We start from the raw sequence: 20,325 nt of genomic DNA, 5'->3' as shown, positions 1-20,325 counted from the left end.
TAGGACAAGATGTGATGAGATCAGAGAGATCTTCAGGGGTCAGATCATGTTGGATCCAATAGACCATAGAAAGGAATTTGGACTTATTATTTTTTTAAAGACTTTATTTATTTATTTGACAGACAGAGATCACAAGTAGGCAGAGAGGCAGACAGAGAGAGAAGAGGAAGCAGGCTCCCCACTGAGCAAAGAACCGGATGCGGGGCTCGATCCCAAGACCCTGAGATCATGACCTGAGCTGAAGGCAGAGGCTTTAACTCACTGAGCCACCCAGGCATCCCAAGGAATTTGGATTTAAATCAAAAGTCCTAAGTTGGAATAATGTAAATGTGATAAGAAGCCACCAAAGATTTTTCAGCAGGGAGGAACAGGATCTGACTGACATTTTTCAAAGGTCACAGTGGTTTCTGAGTACATAATGGGTTTTAGGGGGAGGGAAGAAAGCAAATGTTGCATCTGGAAGTTCTTTCCATACTCCAAAAGGGAGAGAATATTGGCTTGCACTAGGGTGGCCACAGAACGAAGAGAAGCCGATTCCAGACATATTCTAGAGGTAGAGCCAACAAACTTGTAGCTACTGTTGAGCTTAGTTAACTCAGTGTTCCTTCATCTTAGAAGCAGGAACCGTTTCTCTTATCATTCTGTGTAGCTCCCATGACCTTGCACAGAGCAGGAAGCTGATAAATATTTATTGAGTTAAACTGACTCAAATTAAAATGAGTTGGATTAAATTGAACTAAGTCAAATGGAATCCAATTTAATCAAATCATTGTACTAAAGTGAGTTCAAGGTGTAAGGAACTATTTCTGGGTCTTCGAGGGATGTTCCAAAGGGTTACCAGTGTCCGAAACTGCAGCATTTCCTTGGGCAATCTCAGAAGCAAGTCTTCTAAAACCACTCCCTAAAACACAGATACACAGCTTCAGGGCCAATTACATGCTGATCTAAAAGTGTAATTGTAGATCCAGAGAGTCAATTGTAACAGTGGTTCAGATCATTAACCGGCCAACCACCTGAGCCTATGTCAGCAATTATGTAAATGTTCCTGCAATTAGATTTGCATTTATATTTGATTGTAATGGTTTAATATCATCTTTTTTAAAAAGCTGTGTATGTGTCCTCATATCTGCGCAAGGAATGTCAAGTCAGGGGGTCATCCAATCATGATGATGTTGCTGCAGGCAAGGAGATATATATACATAAGCGTGAGTGTGTGCTGTGTATGTGTATATATCTTCTAAGTCAGGGAAATATCTTGAGATAGCTCTTTTCTTCATAATGTTTTAGTGGGTTACTTTTGTGAATGGTAACTGGTCAGTACCAACATCCACATGGCTTCATAAAGGCTAAACCTTACATTGCTCACCTGTTGAGCACTTGGGTTCACCAGAACAGATGCCTGGGTCTATCTATTAAAACCTCTACAATCCTTTGAAAAGCCGGCAAAGCAGCTCAAGGGGTCCCCACAGCCCCTTTTCTGGAATGCCTGGCCCCAGGAACCTTAAGAGCACTTTGGAAGAGCACACTCTACAGAGTAAGTGGTTCTTCAAGCACCAGCACATCTTACCTTGAATGGTATTGGTAAAAGATTTTTCCCAGGCATACATTTTAATCAGCTTTATGCAGGTCAGAAACTCATTCATTGTCTGAACTCGCTTGTCTGTCACCGAAATTGCTGATCGTCGGAAAGCTGAATTGAGCTTAGCCATAAACATCTGAAATCAAGGTACAAACAGTGTTCAGAGAGAATTGCTGAATTGCAGTTGGCCAAAAAATCCAGGAATCGGAGTATAAGTGCCAGGAAAAGTTCTAAGGGAAGTTGGGCTAAGATTCTCAGCCATCCTTCCCTTGAGTTGTGGCAGCCGATGTGCGCTGGGGTCAACACTGGAGATCAAGCAGGTGATACAAATACATGAGTTGTTAGGATGCAAAGAGAGTGTTGGGGACTTTGACAAACTGAAAAGCATGCCTTCTCCCCCAGGGCATTCAAATTCAACTTCTTAAAAATAAAATACACTGCGCCAAGAAAAGAAAGCACATTCGTGAGCAGGAAGTGAGGGCACAGGCTTCAGGTTCCTGCCCTGGAAATGAAACGTATCCAATTCAGTGAGAACACGTGTGCCAAATGCAAGCATACAGCGGTTACAATTGCAAAGACCTGCCATTACCTGGATAGGGATGAATACGATGTACACAGATATCCCGATGAGGGCTGTGGGGCCCAGAATGAAAAAAGCATACACTGCACAAACAGCCATTAGGATAGGGATGGTGGCTGGCAAGGGACAAAACAAGGCAGCTTCAAACAAGGAATAGCTATCACTTGATAGTATATTGAGCACCTGGAAAGAAAGCACATGGAATCAGGCTTTGGAAGCATCACCCAAACATCTCAACCGAGAAGAGAAGGAGAGAAGAATCTGCCTTAAGGGGGAGGGGTATTGCCAAGGGACAAACATGATGAATTTTGTGGCTCTCATGCTGATCCGATTTTGGAGAGGCCAGTATTTTAGGACTGAGAGTCCCAATGAAGAAAGACATAAAGAGTAATAAATATTATCATCTAAGAGCAAGCTGGAGAAATGGCTAGCTGCCTACCCTTTATCTATCTCTCCTTCTTCCTGCTTTATTCAGAGCACAAATGTGCCCAGCTAAAAAACTACGTTTTTTAGTCTCCTTTGTGGAAAGAGTACGGCCATGTGATTATGTCAAGGACAATGAGATAGATATAAGCCAAAAGTGTCAAGTGGGAGTTTGGAAACGCATTCTTAAAGAGAGCCAACTCAACTTAGAGGACATATATCCTTATTCTTTTCTCCTTCCTTTTACCAGCTATCTGAAACCTGACTAGCATGAGTGGACCTCCAACATCCATCCTAAAGCATTATGGGAATCATGCACTAGGATAGTGACAAAGACAGGAAGATCCAGAAATCCCCATACCAGCTCTGAATTGTTCTCTTCCAGACTCCTTTTGCAAAATGTGGAATAAATTCATCTTGCTTAATCTACTGTTACTTTATATTTTCTTGTTCTATGCAACTAAGTTCATCTTAACTGATACAGGATGCTTTGGACATAATGAAAGAGCAGCTGTAAGACAGAGGCAAATCTTCTACCTTACTTCATGTCACCTGGAGTTCCCTTGACTAGGGAAATTTTATTGTGTAAATGGTGAGGATTTTATTGCTAAAGTTCAAAGGCTTAAGAAAATATAAATTCAGGGCACCTGGGTGGCTCAGTCAGTTAAGTGTCCAACTCTTGTTTTTGGCTCAAGTCATGATCTCAGGGTTGTGAGATCAAGCCCCATGTCAGGCTGTGCACTGGGTGTGGATATTCACTCTCTTCCATCTGTCCCTCTCTCTGACCTCTCTCTTTCTCCCAGTTGAAGAGAAGAGAACAAAAGAGAAGAGAAGAAGAGAGAGAGAGGAAGGAAGGAAGGAAGGAAGGGAGAAAGAGAAAATATAAGTTCTGAAGTCCAGTAGGCATAGTCTTTATTATGGCTTTGGCACCCCAAACTCTACACAATCAGAATTATTGGATCAATTCCTCACTCATTTTTTTTAAAGATTTCATTTATTTATTTGACAGAGAGAGATCACAAGTAGGCAGGGAGGTAGGCAGAGAAAGAGAGAGAGGGAAGCGGGCTCCCCGCCAAGCAGAGAGCCCGATGCGGACTCGATCCCAGGACCCCGAGACCATGACCCGAGCCGAAGGCAGTGGCTTAACCCACTGAGCCACCCAGGCGCCCCCCTCACTCATTTTTTTAAATGCTTGTGGTGTATCCCATACTGCCTCAGTGTCCCTTTTGACAATCAAAGGGATTGAATGAGTCATCCCCCAGCCCTGAGTCAGCTGGAACAAGAAAGCCTTTCCAAATTCTCCAGCTTGAATGGAGCCCTCCTTTCACTGAATTCCTCTGATGTTTGAGTCTCCCTCACCTCACTTAGCATGGAAATGGGATATAATGGGCAGGACATTGGACAAATAAAAAGAAGGCATATGCACCATCCAGGAAGCACATTTCACTCATATTCACAAAAGCCAGGATTTAATTTTCTAAAATGAAACTCTGGACCAGCTTACCTCACCAACAGAGATGTGTGCCAGCGTCTTGAAGGACACCAGGTTTTCGAAAACCAAAGTGGAGACAGCCACCTTCAACCGGATTGCTGTGCGGTAATTTATGGCCCAGGCAAGGGCCCAAAAGAGCACTTTGGTAAACTCAGTAGCAAAAAGGGCTATGCAGAGGCCAATGCCAGCCCAGACATTCCTAGAAATGCTCTCGGTATGTTGGAGAATTTGGTGAATGAGAACCGTCTGCAAAACAGCACAATGGAGAGAGAAGAGGGCCACTGGGGGTTGAGGTTTGTATCGGAAGCCTCAGATAATGTCTGCAAGCTGACTTTATGAGGCAAACTTTTTAATTAATTTCAGTGGCGGCTGCTGTGCTTGACAAGGATCAGCTTTATGAAAATTTGCCCCCAAGGAGCTCAAAGATAATGACAATGTACTAAACCCACCAGCTCGTAGAGAAAGTAACTAATGACATTCTTTGCCAGTCTAGGGACCTGTTTGACAAGGCAGGGGAAGGGCCACCCCCACTCACCGGCCCTATGGCTGCCATGATAACACACAGGATGTTGGCCACAATATCCATCAAAACACGTGTCCTCTGGAATTTCCAGACTACTCGGCCCAGGGAGGCTTGCTCAGGACCCACTCTTTCTACCTCTTCATCCCAAAGGACTCGAAATCTGTGATGAAAGAACAGGAAGAAGGAAAGGGACTTACATTTCCACTTGCTGTTTGAAACTACTTGGATGGACAAACCTCTCAAAGGTACTCAACACAACCCTCATCCCTGGCCGTGGTCGCTCTACAGAAGCAGCTCTGATTCTCTTTTCTTCCCTGCAGGGCAGATGGGATACAAGAGGGGCAGGAGTGCAAGGCCTCGGCACCAGCACCAGCTGGCACCCAGCACTTGGGCACTTTCCAGGCCTTCATTTCCTGCTCCTACTGCCCGTCTCTGGCACAATACCAGTTCTGATTTAAAAAAAAAAAAAAAAAAAAAAGACAGAGGCAACAGAAGAATGACAAGAGTAGTCTTCCCCAGAACAGGGAGGAGTTAGTCCATTTCAAAGATCTGAAAGAAGGCAAGTGTGACTAGAGTGTGGTGAAGGAGGAGACAGGCTGACATGACGCAGGGAGGAGAGGCAAAGCCAAATCCTGTGGGACCTCCTAGTTCTCAGAAAGGAGTTTAGGTTTATTTTCTGGAGCAAAGGAAGCCATTGCAGGTTTTTAAGCCTAAGTGATAAGATCATTTTACCATATCTAAAAGAACATTCAGGTTGGTGTGAGAATAGTGGATTATAGGGGGAACAAAGGCAAAAGCAGGGGGACCACAGCAGGAGACTGTTGACAACCAGGGAAGAAATGGTGCTGGTTTGACCCTGGATTTAAGGGAAGTGCATTTGAGAAAGAATGGACAGAGACAACAGGACATATTGATGAACTAGATATGAAAGGAAAGGGAGGGAGGATCAGGGACCCCAATTTTCTGGCTCAACCAACTGTGTGAACGGAGTTTGTCAAGAAGAAGAGAAGAGCATCATCAGGTTGGGGCCCAGGATCAAGAAAGCAGCTTTAGATACAAGATATTTATGAGTCACACAAGTCCAGCTGTCCAGTTGGATGCAGGACATATGAATTCAGAGTCTGGAAGAGAGGCATGGGCTGAAGTGGCATGTTATTAAAAGGTGGTATTTGATGTTGAGTCTTTGCAGGGGATAAACTCACCTAGGAATAGGCATAGCATGGAAGAGAAGAGGACCCAAGTTGATGTTGGGTAGATAGAAGGAAACATTAAAAACAGAAAGAGAAGTTCAGACCAGAGAAGTAGAAGGAAAATCCAATACTCCACAGGCACTGGTCCAGCTCCTTTTCTCTGATCGCACTGGCAACTTTCTCTGGACTATAGATATGGGAAATTACCATTGAATGAGATATCTGCAATACATGGGTGGGGGAAGCGCAACTGTAGAAACAATTGCAAGACCATGATTAAAATTCCCAGTCCTTTAAGCACATACTCCAGACTATCCTTTGCACTTTACCACATGTGGCCAAAGATAAGAAGACTCCCAAAAGAAACAAGTGCAAAAAATCTTAGAGAAGTTCCCCATTGTTTAAGACATTATGATTCATCACAACCTCAAAGGTCAAAGCAGCTGGGAGAAAGAATGAAGTTAATGTCTTTATCCTTATGCTGACATGGAAAAATCTTTATAAATGCTTACTGGAAATAGCAAAATGGTCAACCATTCTATAACACTTCACTTTATTTAAAGAAAAAAAAAACATGACATGTAAATGGGAGGAAGAAGAGGTACTGATCCACAGAAGATGGTACAACAAGGTATGCTTAATTAGAGTAGAAAAAATTCTGGACAGATCAACATAAACATTTAACAATGCTGATCTCTGGGTAGCAGAGCAGGAGTACAGTAGGGATACTCTCATGGCTTAAATGTCTGTTGCTTTAACATTTTTAGAATTAATATGAATTAGGTTGAGCGAATGACATTTACATTTTTTGCAAGTCAAAACTGTCAAAAATTGGCAGTTTCATTTGGTTCAACTTAAACATATTTTACAATATAAAAGCTCAATAATGATTTTTAACGTAAAACAAAACATGATGCTGCACTCAGCAGCAGCCCAGGTGGGTCTAGCCAGCACAGTGCAAAGTGAAATTCTGGCCACCTTCGTCCTGATGTAGTGCTTCTATAAATCAGCGACATCCCAGCCAGTGTACTCCTAAGCCTTAGGCTGTAGCTCACAAGCAATCCTTTTTCCACACCATCTTTCCCCAGTTCTCACCTCCCCAGAGACTGGGTCAATAAATTTAGTTAGCCCAACTCATGTTTCAGGGAGCACCCATCAAAAAGGGCCCCCAAGGACCTGGAGGTCCTTCCATACCAGGGAAAGGAGAGCATTCAAAGGGCTCATGGGCCCCTGCATAGGATGGGCTCCTCTCCTGAGGTGACCCACGGAATTCTGGTACCTTTTGGCATTGGTGTCCGATGAGTCATACGGTGACAGCGGGGGCAGGGTATCCACAGTCAATGTGTGCTTGTAGCCCCTAACCATCACTGGTGTGATCCAGGAAAATGTAGCAAAGGAGAGCAGTCCTGCATCATCCACAGGGTTGGGTGCCAGCCTAAGACAAATGAGACACTCTGTGTTCTAGGGCATAGAGGTCATTGCCCTGAGTCCCTAGCTTGAGCTCTTAACTGTAGTAATAACCACAGCCACTCTTAGAAGCCATGATTCCCACCCGTTAGCCATTTGAGCAACGGCGTGTGCTGGGACCCGCTCATATCAGTCTGTGATAATTGATTTTAAGATTTTTAGGAGTTTTGCAAATTAGTTGCTAAACATGGCCAGTATTAAAAATCACTTAATTTTATGGAGCACTGGGTGTGGTGCAAAAACAATGAATACTGTTACACAGAAAAGAAAAAAAAAGATTAAAAAAATTTAATGGTTAAAAAATAATTTTGTTTTGGGGCGCCTAGGTGGCTCAGTGGGTTAAGCCTCTGCCTTCCGGTCAGGTTGTGATCCCAGGGGGTCCTGGGATTGAGCCCTGCATCAGGTTCTCTGCTCAGCAGGGAGCCTGCTTCCCCCTCCTCTCTGCCTGCCTCTCTGCCTACTTATGATCTCTGTCTCTCTCTGTCAAATAAATAAATTTTTAAAATCTTTTAAAAAAGTTTTTAAAAGAGAAAAAAGCTTTACCGCTGAAATACTGATGACTTATATGTTTGCCACATTACTTTATTTAAAGTTAATAACATAATAACATTCTACATGTTTTCCACATTAAGAGTCGTCTTTTTTGAACTTCTCAATAAAAACTTGTAAGTGTCGAAAAAAATTACTTAATTTTAAATAGTCTTAAGGACAAAGGTAAGTACTTGAAACTCATCACTTCTTAATGATTTTACTAGATTTTGCTAGTATCTATGATCTTCAGATTATATAAATCCGTTGCATCTATACAGTAGAAATACAATAGAACAGGATACTACGCACGTCTCTTCCCAACTTGGCATTCGGTGACTTCACATTGCCTTGAAATCAGCCATGGTAGGCCGTAAGAACTGATAAATGCTACCAACCATGGAATTTTTTCAGTGAGCCAGTGTTCAAACCTCACAACCAACCCATGGGAACGAAGGCCCCTGACCTATCTGTCATGAGGAAATGAAGACCTGGAAGCTGATTATCAGAGGCTGAAGTGCATGTCTTGGGCTCCCAGGAGGATGGGGAAGGTAGAGAGCAGGGCATGACACCATGGGGATGAGGCAGCGAGGCTACCTAAGCAGGCACATGCTGGAGGCAAACTCATGGCTCTGCAGATCAGGAGGATGGAATGCATTAAAGCATTTAAAGTGCTCTGGCTACATAAATACCAGCTAGAGGGTGGAGGAGGGGAAAGGAGGAGGAGAAAGAAGAAATGGAAGGAAGCAGAAGGAAAAGGAGGAAAAAGAAGTAAAAAGAAAAGGAGGAGAAAGAGTAAACGGTTGAGGAGAAGGAAGAGAATTAAAGAAAGAAGAGGAAGAGGTAATGAAGGAGGAGAAGACCTTGGTTTTGCCCTTGAAAAATTAACCAATTAACCACCTAAGACAAAATAAAGTCAGAGACATGGAGTAGTATCTACTGATTACTACATCATTAGTATATTCTGGACCCTATCAGAGCTTTATATTTGGAGCAGACGCTGCCAGGATGCCATGGGTCACAGACGCTTGGCTCAAGCTGACAACATCCCATCTTAAATGTGAGCTATGCCCCCTTTCACCACCTGTTTCAGTGCCTTCTTAGGAGCATAAGTACAGCCCAGACTTGCAGGGCACTGATGCCTCCAGGGGAAAATCTTAACAAATGGAGTATAGGAGCCCCTGGACAAACACACCCCCCTATCCTTTGGGTGGAAAATTGTACACTTTCCCAGGAGGACCTAGTAGAATCCAGTCCCTATTCTTACAGCAGTGACACTGATGACACCATGTTGTCCTTCCCTGACTCACTTCCCCTAAATCCTCCCTCCTGCTTCCTGGGATCACATCCTAAATGAGCTACCTGCATCCAAGTTCTCTGCCCAGGCTCTGCTTTTGGAGAACTCAAGCTAAGAGAATATTAACAATGTATCTTGTACCTGGCACATAGTAAAATTTTCTAAAAGGTGGCTTTTATGATAGAAGTTGTACATTACCTCATAGAATCATTACAACAAATCACTGGAATGTACAGAAGGGTGGAATAATGACACCGTTTCATAGGCAAGAACATAGTGGCACAAAGAAGTTAAAGTCTTTGGCCAAAATCTTAGAGTTGATAAGTGGTGGAGCAATGATTCAAACCCACTGCTTGCTGACTCCAAGGTCCCCATCATTTTCTTAAGCTCTATACCACATGGCCTCTCCACAAAACAATTACAACTCAGCCAAAACAGTGGGTAGTTAGCACTTTCCTGCCTGGGGCTAGTTATGGTAGCCTATTCCATCACCTTTCAACCTTCACCTCTCCCCTCAGAGGGCTCAAGGTGCGTCTTTGGTCCAGAGATTCTAGAAGAGAGCAATACTGTGTCACCTCACTATAGAGATACCACTTGGCCTTCTGATGTTCAGAGGACTGGACATAGGGCCTTTTCCATGTAGAAAAAGCAGCATTTTATGATATTGTGACTAGTATAATATTAATAATATCACATCATATCATGTTAGAGTTAAGCATGTGAGCTTGAAAGTCAAGCTACATGTGTTCCTATCCTGCAGTTCATAAATGACCTAATTCTCTCTCCCCATCTGTATAACCCCCTTTGGATTGTGAGCTTGTAACTGCTTCCATCAGTAGGTCTAGTCTATTTCTCCACTCCTAGAATCTGAGCTGACTTGTGCCTCAATTTGGTCAATAGAATGCTGTGAAAGAAGTAGTGTGCCAGTTCTGAACTTGAATCTCAAGAAACCCTATATGCTTCAACTCACCCTTTTGGCAGTCTGCTCTAATACTAAGTGATCAAGCCCAGGATACCCTGATGGGGATTGATAACCCATATGGCTCACTTGTTCCCATTGCCCCAGTCAGCAGCCACCTAGCCAACCAGAAGCTTTATAAGTAAGCCTACTCAAGACCAGATGAATCACTGTAAGCCCAGCCCAAGTTGCTGACCCAACCATAAAATTGTATGCTAACTAAATGGCAATTATTTTAGCCTTCTAAGTGTTAACAGTTAGAAAGTTTGTGTGTTACAGAATAAAAGCTATCTGGTGAACTTACAGCAAGTTATTCAACTTCTCTGTGCCTCATTTGCCCGCCCATCAGATAAAGATAATAATACCTCCATGGTGGCTGGGAAGAGCGAATGAGACCATGTTTGTAAACTACTTGGACAGATCCTGGCACAATGAAAGCTCTCCTTAAACACTAGCTATTGTTCTCTCAGCAAAGGGTAATAGGAGTGGCTAATGGATGGATGGATGGATGGATGGAAGACACAAAGACAAGAATATAGAGCAGCAGCATGGGGAGCAGAGCCAGCACCTACTCTCCTGATAGGCTAGAAACTAATTCTGGAGGTTCTCCCCCAGCCCTCCATCCAATCCTCCTCCTGGCTTACCTTGCATAGGGTCTCACCGGGATCATGGTTTTTAGGCTGGAGTCATATCTTTCTATAAAGGTTCTCCGCTGGCCTCGCCGATCCAGATCTGAGATAAGGTAGGGGCCTTCACCCACCATCCTGATGGCAGCCGGGAGCCCTGGGCCTATTGGCCTAGGGACACTTTCACTATGTAGCAGAAAGATGAGGAAGGTCACTGAGAAATGAGGACACTCTGGAATGGGTTCAGGCATTCCACCCATACTCTACCCAGGTCAGCTTCCTTGCTCCAACCCCTTAGACGGTTTCACCAATTAGATTTCTACATTTATGAGTGAGGTGGGGGTGGAGGGTGAGGTGTGGCCAGAAACCCTGCCACATCCTTCAGTTCCACTTTGAGGTTTCCTTATTAGCCAGGACATTCTGTGCCTCTTCTTTTCCATTTTGGGTTGACTGGGACAAAAAAGCCTATCATGGATTGTCTGTTGGGACCTAGTGTGACCAGCCCTGAATCCCAGACCAACAAAAGAGCTCCAGGAAGGTGTGTTTGCTGTCACACAAATTTGCTTCACACAGAGTGAAGTTTGTCACACACACCTCTTTTTCTTCCTGCTTCTTGTGAGTCCGCATTGTCTTATACCCAAGGGCTAGAGACCTCAATGAGACTACCTCTCAGGACAGGGCTCATCTGAACAAGCCCACATGCCTCCCTCCACTTCTGGGATCACTGTCCCTAAGGAAAACCAACAATCTATGTGGAGATAACACTTTTTGGAGTGCCTGTCCAGTCCATAAACCAACCACCCCATTCACCAATCACCTAAACCTAATGAGTAGAGAATAATCCTTGAAGGTTTGCCTATTCCTGGTTTCAGTCCTTTCCTGAATGAAACCCCAGCTCTATTCTTCCCCTTGGGTTCCATAACATCTCCCTCCCTACATGCTAGAGATTAATTCTTCCTTTTTACCCAAATTATCTTAAGTAGTTTTTTGTCATTTACCGCCAGAGGCCTCACCACTAATATATGTATATGTAAGTGTATGTATATATATATATACACATACACACATATACACGGGGGTGCCATTCCCATGAATTTTCTCAGGAAGTTTTCATGGCTAGAAACATCAAATAAACCAATTCCCATCAAGGTTTTAATGACTGACAATCAAATGACAGAGTTGGAAATGTTCTCAGATCCAATCTTTTACAAATTCTTCATTACACAAAAGAGGAAACGAAGACCCAAAGAAGGGAAAGGACTTACTCAAGAATGTATGTGGTAGTGACACTAGCATCATGGATGAATAAGACAACTTTTGTTTGTGTCTCTCCTGCTCTCAACAACAATTTGGCATCTATTCACCAATAAAAGTGTCCTTCTGGGAGCTGTGGGATCCAGCACCATATGCCAAGAAACCCAGGAGTCTTGCCCACCCATGTATCAGGTAATGGACACAGAGACCTTGTTCAAGGCTCTGGGCCTTGAAGTGGTCCGTGAACTAGCTCCAGACCTCCTTGGCCATAGTCTAGGAGTCCCTGAAAAATATTGCCTTAGACAATCGCTAAGGAGAAGAGAACTTTGGGGCAAGTCAAGATTCCCAGTGGAGAATTTCCAGCACACCATTCAAGCAAAAAAATATAAGTTTGGATGTATTGGAGAGGGTAAAGGGAATATTTTGACTTTATCCATACTACAACTCCCCCAAGGCAGCAAAGCTTAAGGCCAAAAAGAGATCTTCTCAGCCCATGATTTCTCTCATAGGGGAAAGTGAAAACTACTTCTAGAGCTGGCATCCAGCTGTGCAGGGGACTGACAAAGAAGCCTATTTCTCTTTCACCATATATAGAGGACTAAATTCTGAACTACATCAGCCTGGCAGGAAGAGGCTTCAAGAGAGGCACATAGGACTCTTGGAGGGCATTAAAGGAACATGAATTCTACTAACTGCATCACAGATTACATCAAGAAACCTGCTTTTGAATCATTGAGAATACCTCATTCACACGTGCTTCCAACTGGTTCACAGGCACCCCTCGCATTCCACATGCATCATCTACACACACACCCATCCTGTGGCCAGCTCCCTGTGCATGTTACCGGTGGCAGCAGTGAGAGGAAGCTTTGACGGATAGCTAGTGAGCATCATGGAAAACCAAACCACAACCAATCTGTGGGCTAGGGAGAGACCACAAACTTGAGCTTTCGCACCAGTTTTGGGAAAACAAAAAGGAGGCTGTCAGCATCCAGCCTGGCACTTTGCAGGATTGATAGAAAGCATATAGGCTTAAGAAGAGCAAGGAAGAGCTAGAAATATGGAGCAAGCATATCCATAGAAGGTCTGAGAAAGCCCTAGACTCCCAGCAAGGATCATGGAAGGTATTTCTTTCCCAGAGGCTGTAAGCAAAGATTGGAGGAGGTAACTGATGTTTCAACTGTAAAGACAGCAATGCAAAACTTTAAGGAGCATGAAAAATTAAAGAAACATGACACCACCAAAGGATAATAATAATATTCTCAAAAATATGGAGATTGCAAGTAACCCAGTAAAGAAGTGAAAACATCTATTTTAAGGAAACTCAAGGAATTACAAGAAAATTCAGAAAGACATTTCAGATAAATCAGGAAAACAATACACAACCAAAATGAGAAGTTTCAAAAAGAGACAGAAATTATTAAAAGAACCAAACAGAAATTCTGGAAGTGAAAAATACAATGAATAAAATGAAAAGTGTAATAAGATCAACAACAGAAAGAATCTATGACTTAGATGACAAGAACTTTGAGATTATCCGGTCAGAGGAGAACAAAGAAAGAATTAAAAAAGAGTAATGAAAACCTATGCAATCTATAGAATACCATCAAAAGAAACAATTTGTTAATTGTTGGGAGTTTCAGAAAAAAGAGGAAGTATGGAACAGAAGACTTATTTAAAGAAATAATGGAAGGGCACCTGAGTGGCTCAGTCAACTATGTATATGACTTTGGCTCAGGTCATGATCTCAAGGTCCTGGGATCGAGCCCTGAGTTGGGCTCCCTGCTCAGCAGGGAGTCTGCTTCTCCCTCTGCCTCTCACCCTCCCCCTTGTTCATGATCTCTTTCTCTCAAATGAATAAATAAAAAATCTTAAGAGAAAAGAAAGAAAAGAAAAAAAAAGAAATAATGGCTGTGGGGGCACCTGGGTGGCTCAGTGGGTTAAAGCCTCTGCCTTTGGCTCAGGTCATGATCCCAGGGTCCTGGGATCGAGTCCCACATCAGGTTCTCTGCTCCGTGGGGAGCCTGCTTCCTCCTCTCTCTCTGCCTACTTGTGATCTCTGTCTGTCAATAAATAAATAAATAAAATCTTTAAAAAATTATTAAAAAAAGAAAAAGAAATAATGGCTGGGACAAACCACTGAATTCTATTCTCGAAACCAATAATACACTATATGTTAGCTAACTAGAATTTAAGTAAAAATTTAGAAGGGGAAAAAAAAGAAATAATGGCTGCAAACTTCCTAAATCTAGGTAAAGATGTGAATACCCAAGTTCATAAACCATATAGGTCACCAAAGAAACTCAAAGAGATTTTTTCTAACACACATTATAATAAAACTGTCAAAAATCAAACAGCGAGAATCTTAAAAGCAGTAAGAGAAAAGAAGCTTGTAACTTACAAGGGAACTTCAAAAAGGGTATTAGTGATTTCTCAGCAGAAACCATATAGGCCAAGAGAGTGGGATGATCTATTCAACGTGCCAAGAAAACAAAAACAAAAACCTACCAACCAAGAATGCCCTAACTGGCAAAGGTATTATTCAGAAATGAAAGTGAGATACTTCCCCAGGCAAACCAAAGCTGAGGGAGTTTATCGCCACTACACCTGCCTTAATAAGAAATGCTGGAAGAAATTCTTCAAGTTGAAATTAAAGGATACTAACTAGTAACATGAAAATTTGTAACATACTGACTAATGTAAGTATATAGTCAAATTCAGAATACTCTAATGCTGTAATATGGTAGTGTGTTAACAATTCTAATAGGAAGACTAAAAGGCAATAATTTTTAATAAATACTTAATATAAAAAGGGACAAATTGTGACACCAATAACATAAAATAGAGGAGTAAAATGGTAGAGTTTTTGTATGTGATCAAAATTAAGTTCTTATCAACATAAAATGACAATTATATTTATAAAATGTTTTATGTAAGCCTTAAGGTAAAAGTATTTTAAGCAAAAACCTACAGCAGATTTACAAAAGATAAAGAGAAGGGAATCAAAGCATACCACTATGATGTCATCAATTCACAATGGAAGAGAGCAAAAGAGGAAGAAAGGAACAATGAAACTGCAAAATAGCCAGAAAAAAATAAGATGGCATTAGTAAGTCCTTACCTATCAACAAATATGTGAAATGTAAATGGATTAAATTCTACAATCAAAAGGCATAGAGTGGCTCTGGCTGGATGAAAAAAATAAGAAGACCCAACTATGTGCTACCTACAAGAGACTCACTTCAGCTTTAAAGACACACATAGGCTCAAGGTGAAGGGATGGAAGAAGGTATTTCATTCAAGTGGAAACCAAAGGACAGCGGGCATATCTATATTTATATCAAACAAAATAGATTTTAAACCAAAAATTGTAACAAGAGACAAAGAAAATTACTATATAATGATAAAAGGATCAGTTAATCAAGAAGATATAACAATCATATGTATAATATATACACACATATATATTGTATAAATATAAACAAATGACAGATAGTTATGTTTTAATGATGGGACACCTAAATATATTAAGCAAATACTAACAGATCTGAAGGGAGAAATAGACAATAATACAATAATACTAGGTAACTTTTAAAAATTCAATTAGCCAACATATAGTACATAATTAGTTTTAGATGTAGTGTTCAATGATACTTTAATGCTACACTTTCAACATTAGCTAGGTCATCCAGACAGAAAATCAATAAGGAAATACTGGACTTGAACTACATTTTAGACCAACTGGACCTAACAAATATATATAAAATATTCTGTCCAACAACACTAAAATGCACCTTCTTCTTAGGAACACATGGAACATTCTCCAGGATAGATAATGATGGCTCACAAAACAAGTTGTAGCAAATTTAAGATGACTGAAATCATACCAAGTATTTTTTCTGATCACAATGGTATGAAATGAAATCAATAACAAAAGAAAGCTAGAGCGTTCACAAATATGTGGAAATTAGAAAACACATTTCTGACCAACCAATGAGTCAAAGAAGAAATCAAAAGGAAAATGAAAAAAAAATCTTGAAACAAAGTGGAAACACAATATAACAAAACTTGTGGTATATAGCAGAAGTAGTCCCCAAATGGAAATTTATAGTGATAAATGTCTACATTAAGAAAAATGAAAGATTTCAAATAAAGAACCTAACTTTTACACTTCAATGAACCAAAAAAGGAAGAACAAACTAAGTCTAAAGTTAACAGAAAGAAATAACAAAAATCAGGGCAGAAATAAATAAACTAGAGGTCAGAAAAAACAATATAAAAGATTAATGAAACTAAAAACTGGTTTTTTGAAAGGATAAGCAAAATTGACAAACCTTTAGCTGGACTGTAAGAAAAAAGAGAAGACTTGTAAATAAAATGAGAAAAAGTAGATACTACAACTGATACTACAGAGATACAAATGATCACAAGAGACTACCAGAACAACCATACATTGACAGATTGGATAACTTACAAATAATTGATAAATTCCTAGAAACATACAGCTCATCAAGACTGAATAATGAAGAAAAAAAAAATCTGAACAGACCAATAGAATAATGAGATTGAGGGGCACCTGGGTGGCTCAGTGGGTTAAAGCCTCTGCCTTCGGCTCCGGTCATGGTCTCAGGGTCCTGGGATCCAGCCCCACATTGGGCTCTCTGTTCAGCAGGGAGCCTCCTTCCTCCTCTCTCTCTGCCTACTTGTGATCTCTGTCTGTCAAATAAATAAATAAAATCTTTAAAAAAAAAAATGAGATTGAAAACATGACCCAAACTATCCCCCCCAAAGAAAATCCAAGACCAGATGGTTTCACTAATGAATTCTACCAAACATTTAAAGAAGAATTAATGTCAAATCTTCTCAAACTCCTCCAGAAAATTGAAGAGGAAATATTACTCAAAACTTATAAGACAAAAATTACACTAATACTAACACCAGATAAGGACATTACAAGAAAAGAAAGCTATAGGTCAACACCCTGATGAATATAGATGCAAATATTCTCAAAAAAAGTATAAGCAAACTGAATTCAACAACACATTAAAAAATCATACATCAAAATAAATAAATAAATAATAAAATAAAATATCATACACCATGATCAAGTGGAGTTTATCCCTGGGAAGAAAGGATGGCTCAACACAAATCAATATTGCAAATCAATAAATATCATACATCACATTAATAGAATGAAAGATATGTCATATGATCATCTCAATAGATACAAAAAAAATAATTCATCTAATACATTAAGATACATCGTAATAGATGCAGAAAAATTACTTGATAAAATACGATATCTGAACAGGATGTTCAAAGCAGGAATAGAAAGAATATACTTCCACATAACAAAGGCCATATATAACAAGACTGCACTTAACATCTTACTAAATGGAAAAAGTTTGAAAATTTTTCTTCTAAGATCAGGAAGAAGACAATGATGCTCACTCTTATCACTTTTATTTAACATAGTACTGGAAGTCCTAGACATATCAATTAGGTAAGAAAAGGAAATAAAGGGTATCCAAATTAGAAATGTGTAAAACTGTTATTGTTTGCAGATGATATTATCTTATATATAGAAAATCCAAAAAACCACCAAAAAAAAAAAAAAACGGTTAAAACTAATCAACAAATTCAGTAAACCTGCAGGATATGACATCAACATACAAAAGTCAGTTGTATTTCTATACACTAAAACAAAACATATGAAAAGAAATAAAGAAAACAATCTCATTTACAACAGCATCAAAAACAATAGAACACTCATGACCAAACTTAACAAAGGAGGTGAAAGATCTGTACACTTTGAGGAAAGAAATTGAAGACACAAAGGGAAGTTATCTTGTGTTCATGGATCAGAAAAATTAATATTATTAAAATGTCCATACCACACCAGTTATTTATAGATTTGACACAATCCCCATAAAAATTCTAATGACAGTTTTCACAAAAATAGAGAAAACAATTCTAAATTTGTATGAAATCACAAAAGACCCTGAATAGCCAAAGAAGAAAGAAGAACAGAGCTAGAGGCATGATACTTCCTGGTTTCAAACTATACTACAAAGCTATTGTAATCAATGGTGCTGGTATAAAAATAGACACATAAAACAATAGAACAAAATTGACAGCCCACAAATAAACATATACGTATACATATATAAATGCGTATATAGTCAACTATTATTTGACAAGGGATCAAAGAGTACTCTACAGGAAAAGATATTCTCTTTAATAAATGGTATAAGGAGAACTGGATAATCACACAGAGATGAATAAAATTGGACTCTTATCTTAACACTACTCACAAAAATTAACTTGAAATGGATTAAAGAAATAAACATAAGAAGTAAAACCATAAACTCCTAGAAGTAACCAGAGGGAAAAGCTCCTTGTCTTGGCAATAATCCCTTGATATGACCACAGAAGCACTAGCAAAGTAAAAAACAAAAATAATTAAACAGAACTACATCGGGCTAAAAGTCTTCTGCACAGCAAGAGAAAAAAATCAACAAGATGAAAAGACAACCTACAGAATGGGGAAAAAAATTGCAAATCCTGTCTCATAAAGAGTAAATATCCAGGGGCACCTGGGTGGCTCAGTGGGTTAAAGCCTCTGCCTTCGGCTCAGGTCATGATCCCAGGGTCCTGGGATCGAGCCCCACATCGGACTCTCTCCTCCATGAGGAGCCTGCTTCCTCCTCTCTCTCTGCCTGCGTCTCTGCCTAGTTGTGATTTCTCTCTGTCAAATAAATAAAATATTAAAAAAAAGAGTAAATATCCAAAGTATATAAAGAACTCCTACAACTCAAAAGCAAAATAAAAAAACTGATTAAAAAATGAGCAGAAGAACTGAATGGACATTTTTCCAAAGAAGACATACAAATGACCGACAAGTACATGAAAAGGTGCTCAACATCACTAATCATCAGCGAAATACAAGTCAAAACCACAAGGAGATATCACTGCATACCTGTTAGAATGGCTATCAACAAAAAGACAAGAGATAACAAAGTGTTGACAAAGACATAAAGAGAAGGGAATTCTTCTGCACTGTTGGTGAGAATGTAAATTGGCACAGCCACTACAGAAAACAGAGGTTAAACTCCTCAAAAAGTTTACAATAAAACTGCCATAGGATTCAGCAACCCCAATTCGGGTATATATCCAAAGGAAATGAAATCAGGATCCTGAAAAGATACCTGCACCTTCATACCCATTGCAGCATCATTCACAATAGTCAAGATATGGAAACAATTTATGGATGGATTAAAAAGATGTAGTGTACATATACAATGGAATATTATTCAGCCCTGAGAAAGAATGACATTCTGCCATTTGGGACAACAAAGACGGACCTGGAGGAAATTATGCTGAGTGAAGAAGTCAGACAGAGAAAGACAAATACTGTAGGATACCCACTTACATCTAGAATCTAAAAAAGAGGGAGTAAAACAATGGTTGCCAGGGGCTGGATGGTGGAGGAAATAGGGATATTTTGGTGAGGGTTAGGTAAAAACTTCTAGTTATGAGTAAATTCTGGGTGTCACATGTACGACATGGTGATTATAGTTAACAACACTGTATTACATACTTGAAAGTTGCTAATTAACAGAGTGGATCTTAAACATTTCACTTCAAAAGAGAATGATAATTATGTGAGATGATGGAGGTTTTAACTAATGTTACTGTGGTAGTCATTTCACAATAAAGTCTATCAAATCTGCATGTCATACACATTTACATGTATAATATGATAAGTTGTATTATATGACAATTATATCTCAGTAAAGCTGGGGGGGAAGCAGAGTCTATATAAAATGAGTGGCACTATCTCTTCTGGGACAGGCTAGATATAGAGAAACTGACATGTCCACTTTTTTCCAATTACTCTGGAAAACCCCTTGCATATATTATATTACAAGAAACACCTCTCTAGAATAATGTATTCTTTATTACAGTAGAATTTAAAAATTAAAATGGCTTCACTTCAAAAAGACAAATCCCCCCAAATAGAAACAAGCATTACAAACAACTGGAGGGGAACAAATGTTTTGTAGGCAATAATTCTGCTCAAAATCTCTTCTGTCATTCAATTAATGAATATTGAAGACACAAATACCATGGATCCATCTCTAGATTCCTAATTCAAATAGGAACTCCCTAAACTTCTTGTCAACCTGTGCTGTACTCCAAAGCCCACCCTCCAGTTGCACCACCTAATATTGCACTCCAGCAATGTCACATGTCTGAACAAATTGCCAATTATTTCCACGTCTTGGTCACCACTGTTACAACCTGGAACAATGTAACATCATTCCCTTCACTTGACCACTTCCTGTTCAGCCTCAATTCAGGCTCAATTCAGACATTTCTCCTCTGGGAAAACTCCCCTACTTACT

The 20,325-nt window shown here is 40.0% G+C and overlaps 1 protein-coding gene across 2 annotated transcripts in view; it reads right to left on the bottom strand.

Annotated features, from left to right (window-relative positions):
* Positions 1 to 10,800, bottom strand: part of ABCC12 (ATP binding cassette subfamily C member 12) — a 65,216-nt gene extending 54,416 nt beyond the window's left edge. For both annotated transcript variants that reach the window (XM_045988498.1, XM_045988497.1), the window contains exons 1-6: positions 10,682 to 10,800; positions 7,067 to 7,222; positions 4,610 to 4,757; positions 4,087 to 4,320; positions 2,169 to 2,342; positions 1,568 to 1,715 (exon numbers count right to left, since the gene is read on the bottom strand). In XM_045988498.1, the coding sequence (XP_045844454.1) occupies positions 1,568 to 1,715; positions 2,169 to 2,342; positions 4,087 to 4,320; positions 4,610 to 4,757; positions 7,067 to 7,222; positions 10,682 to 10,800 (979 nt within the window). The remainder of the gene's footprint in view (positions 1 to 1,567; positions 1,716 to 2,168; positions 2,343 to 4,086; positions 4,321 to 4,609; positions 4,758 to 7,066; positions 7,223 to 10,681) is intronic.
* Positions 10,801 to 20,325: the final 9,525 nt, after the last annotated feature.

The sequence above is a fragment of the Meles meles genome, chromosome 19, assembly GCF_922984935.1.
Source record: "Meles meles chromosome 19, mMelMel3.1 paternal haplotype, whole genome shotgun sequence".
Lineage (NCBI taxonomy): Eukaryota > Metazoa > Chordata > Mammalia > Carnivora > Mustelidae > Meles > Meles meles.
Note: the sequence above shows the minus strand (reverse complement) of the source record. Positions and strands in the feature narration are given on the sequence as shown.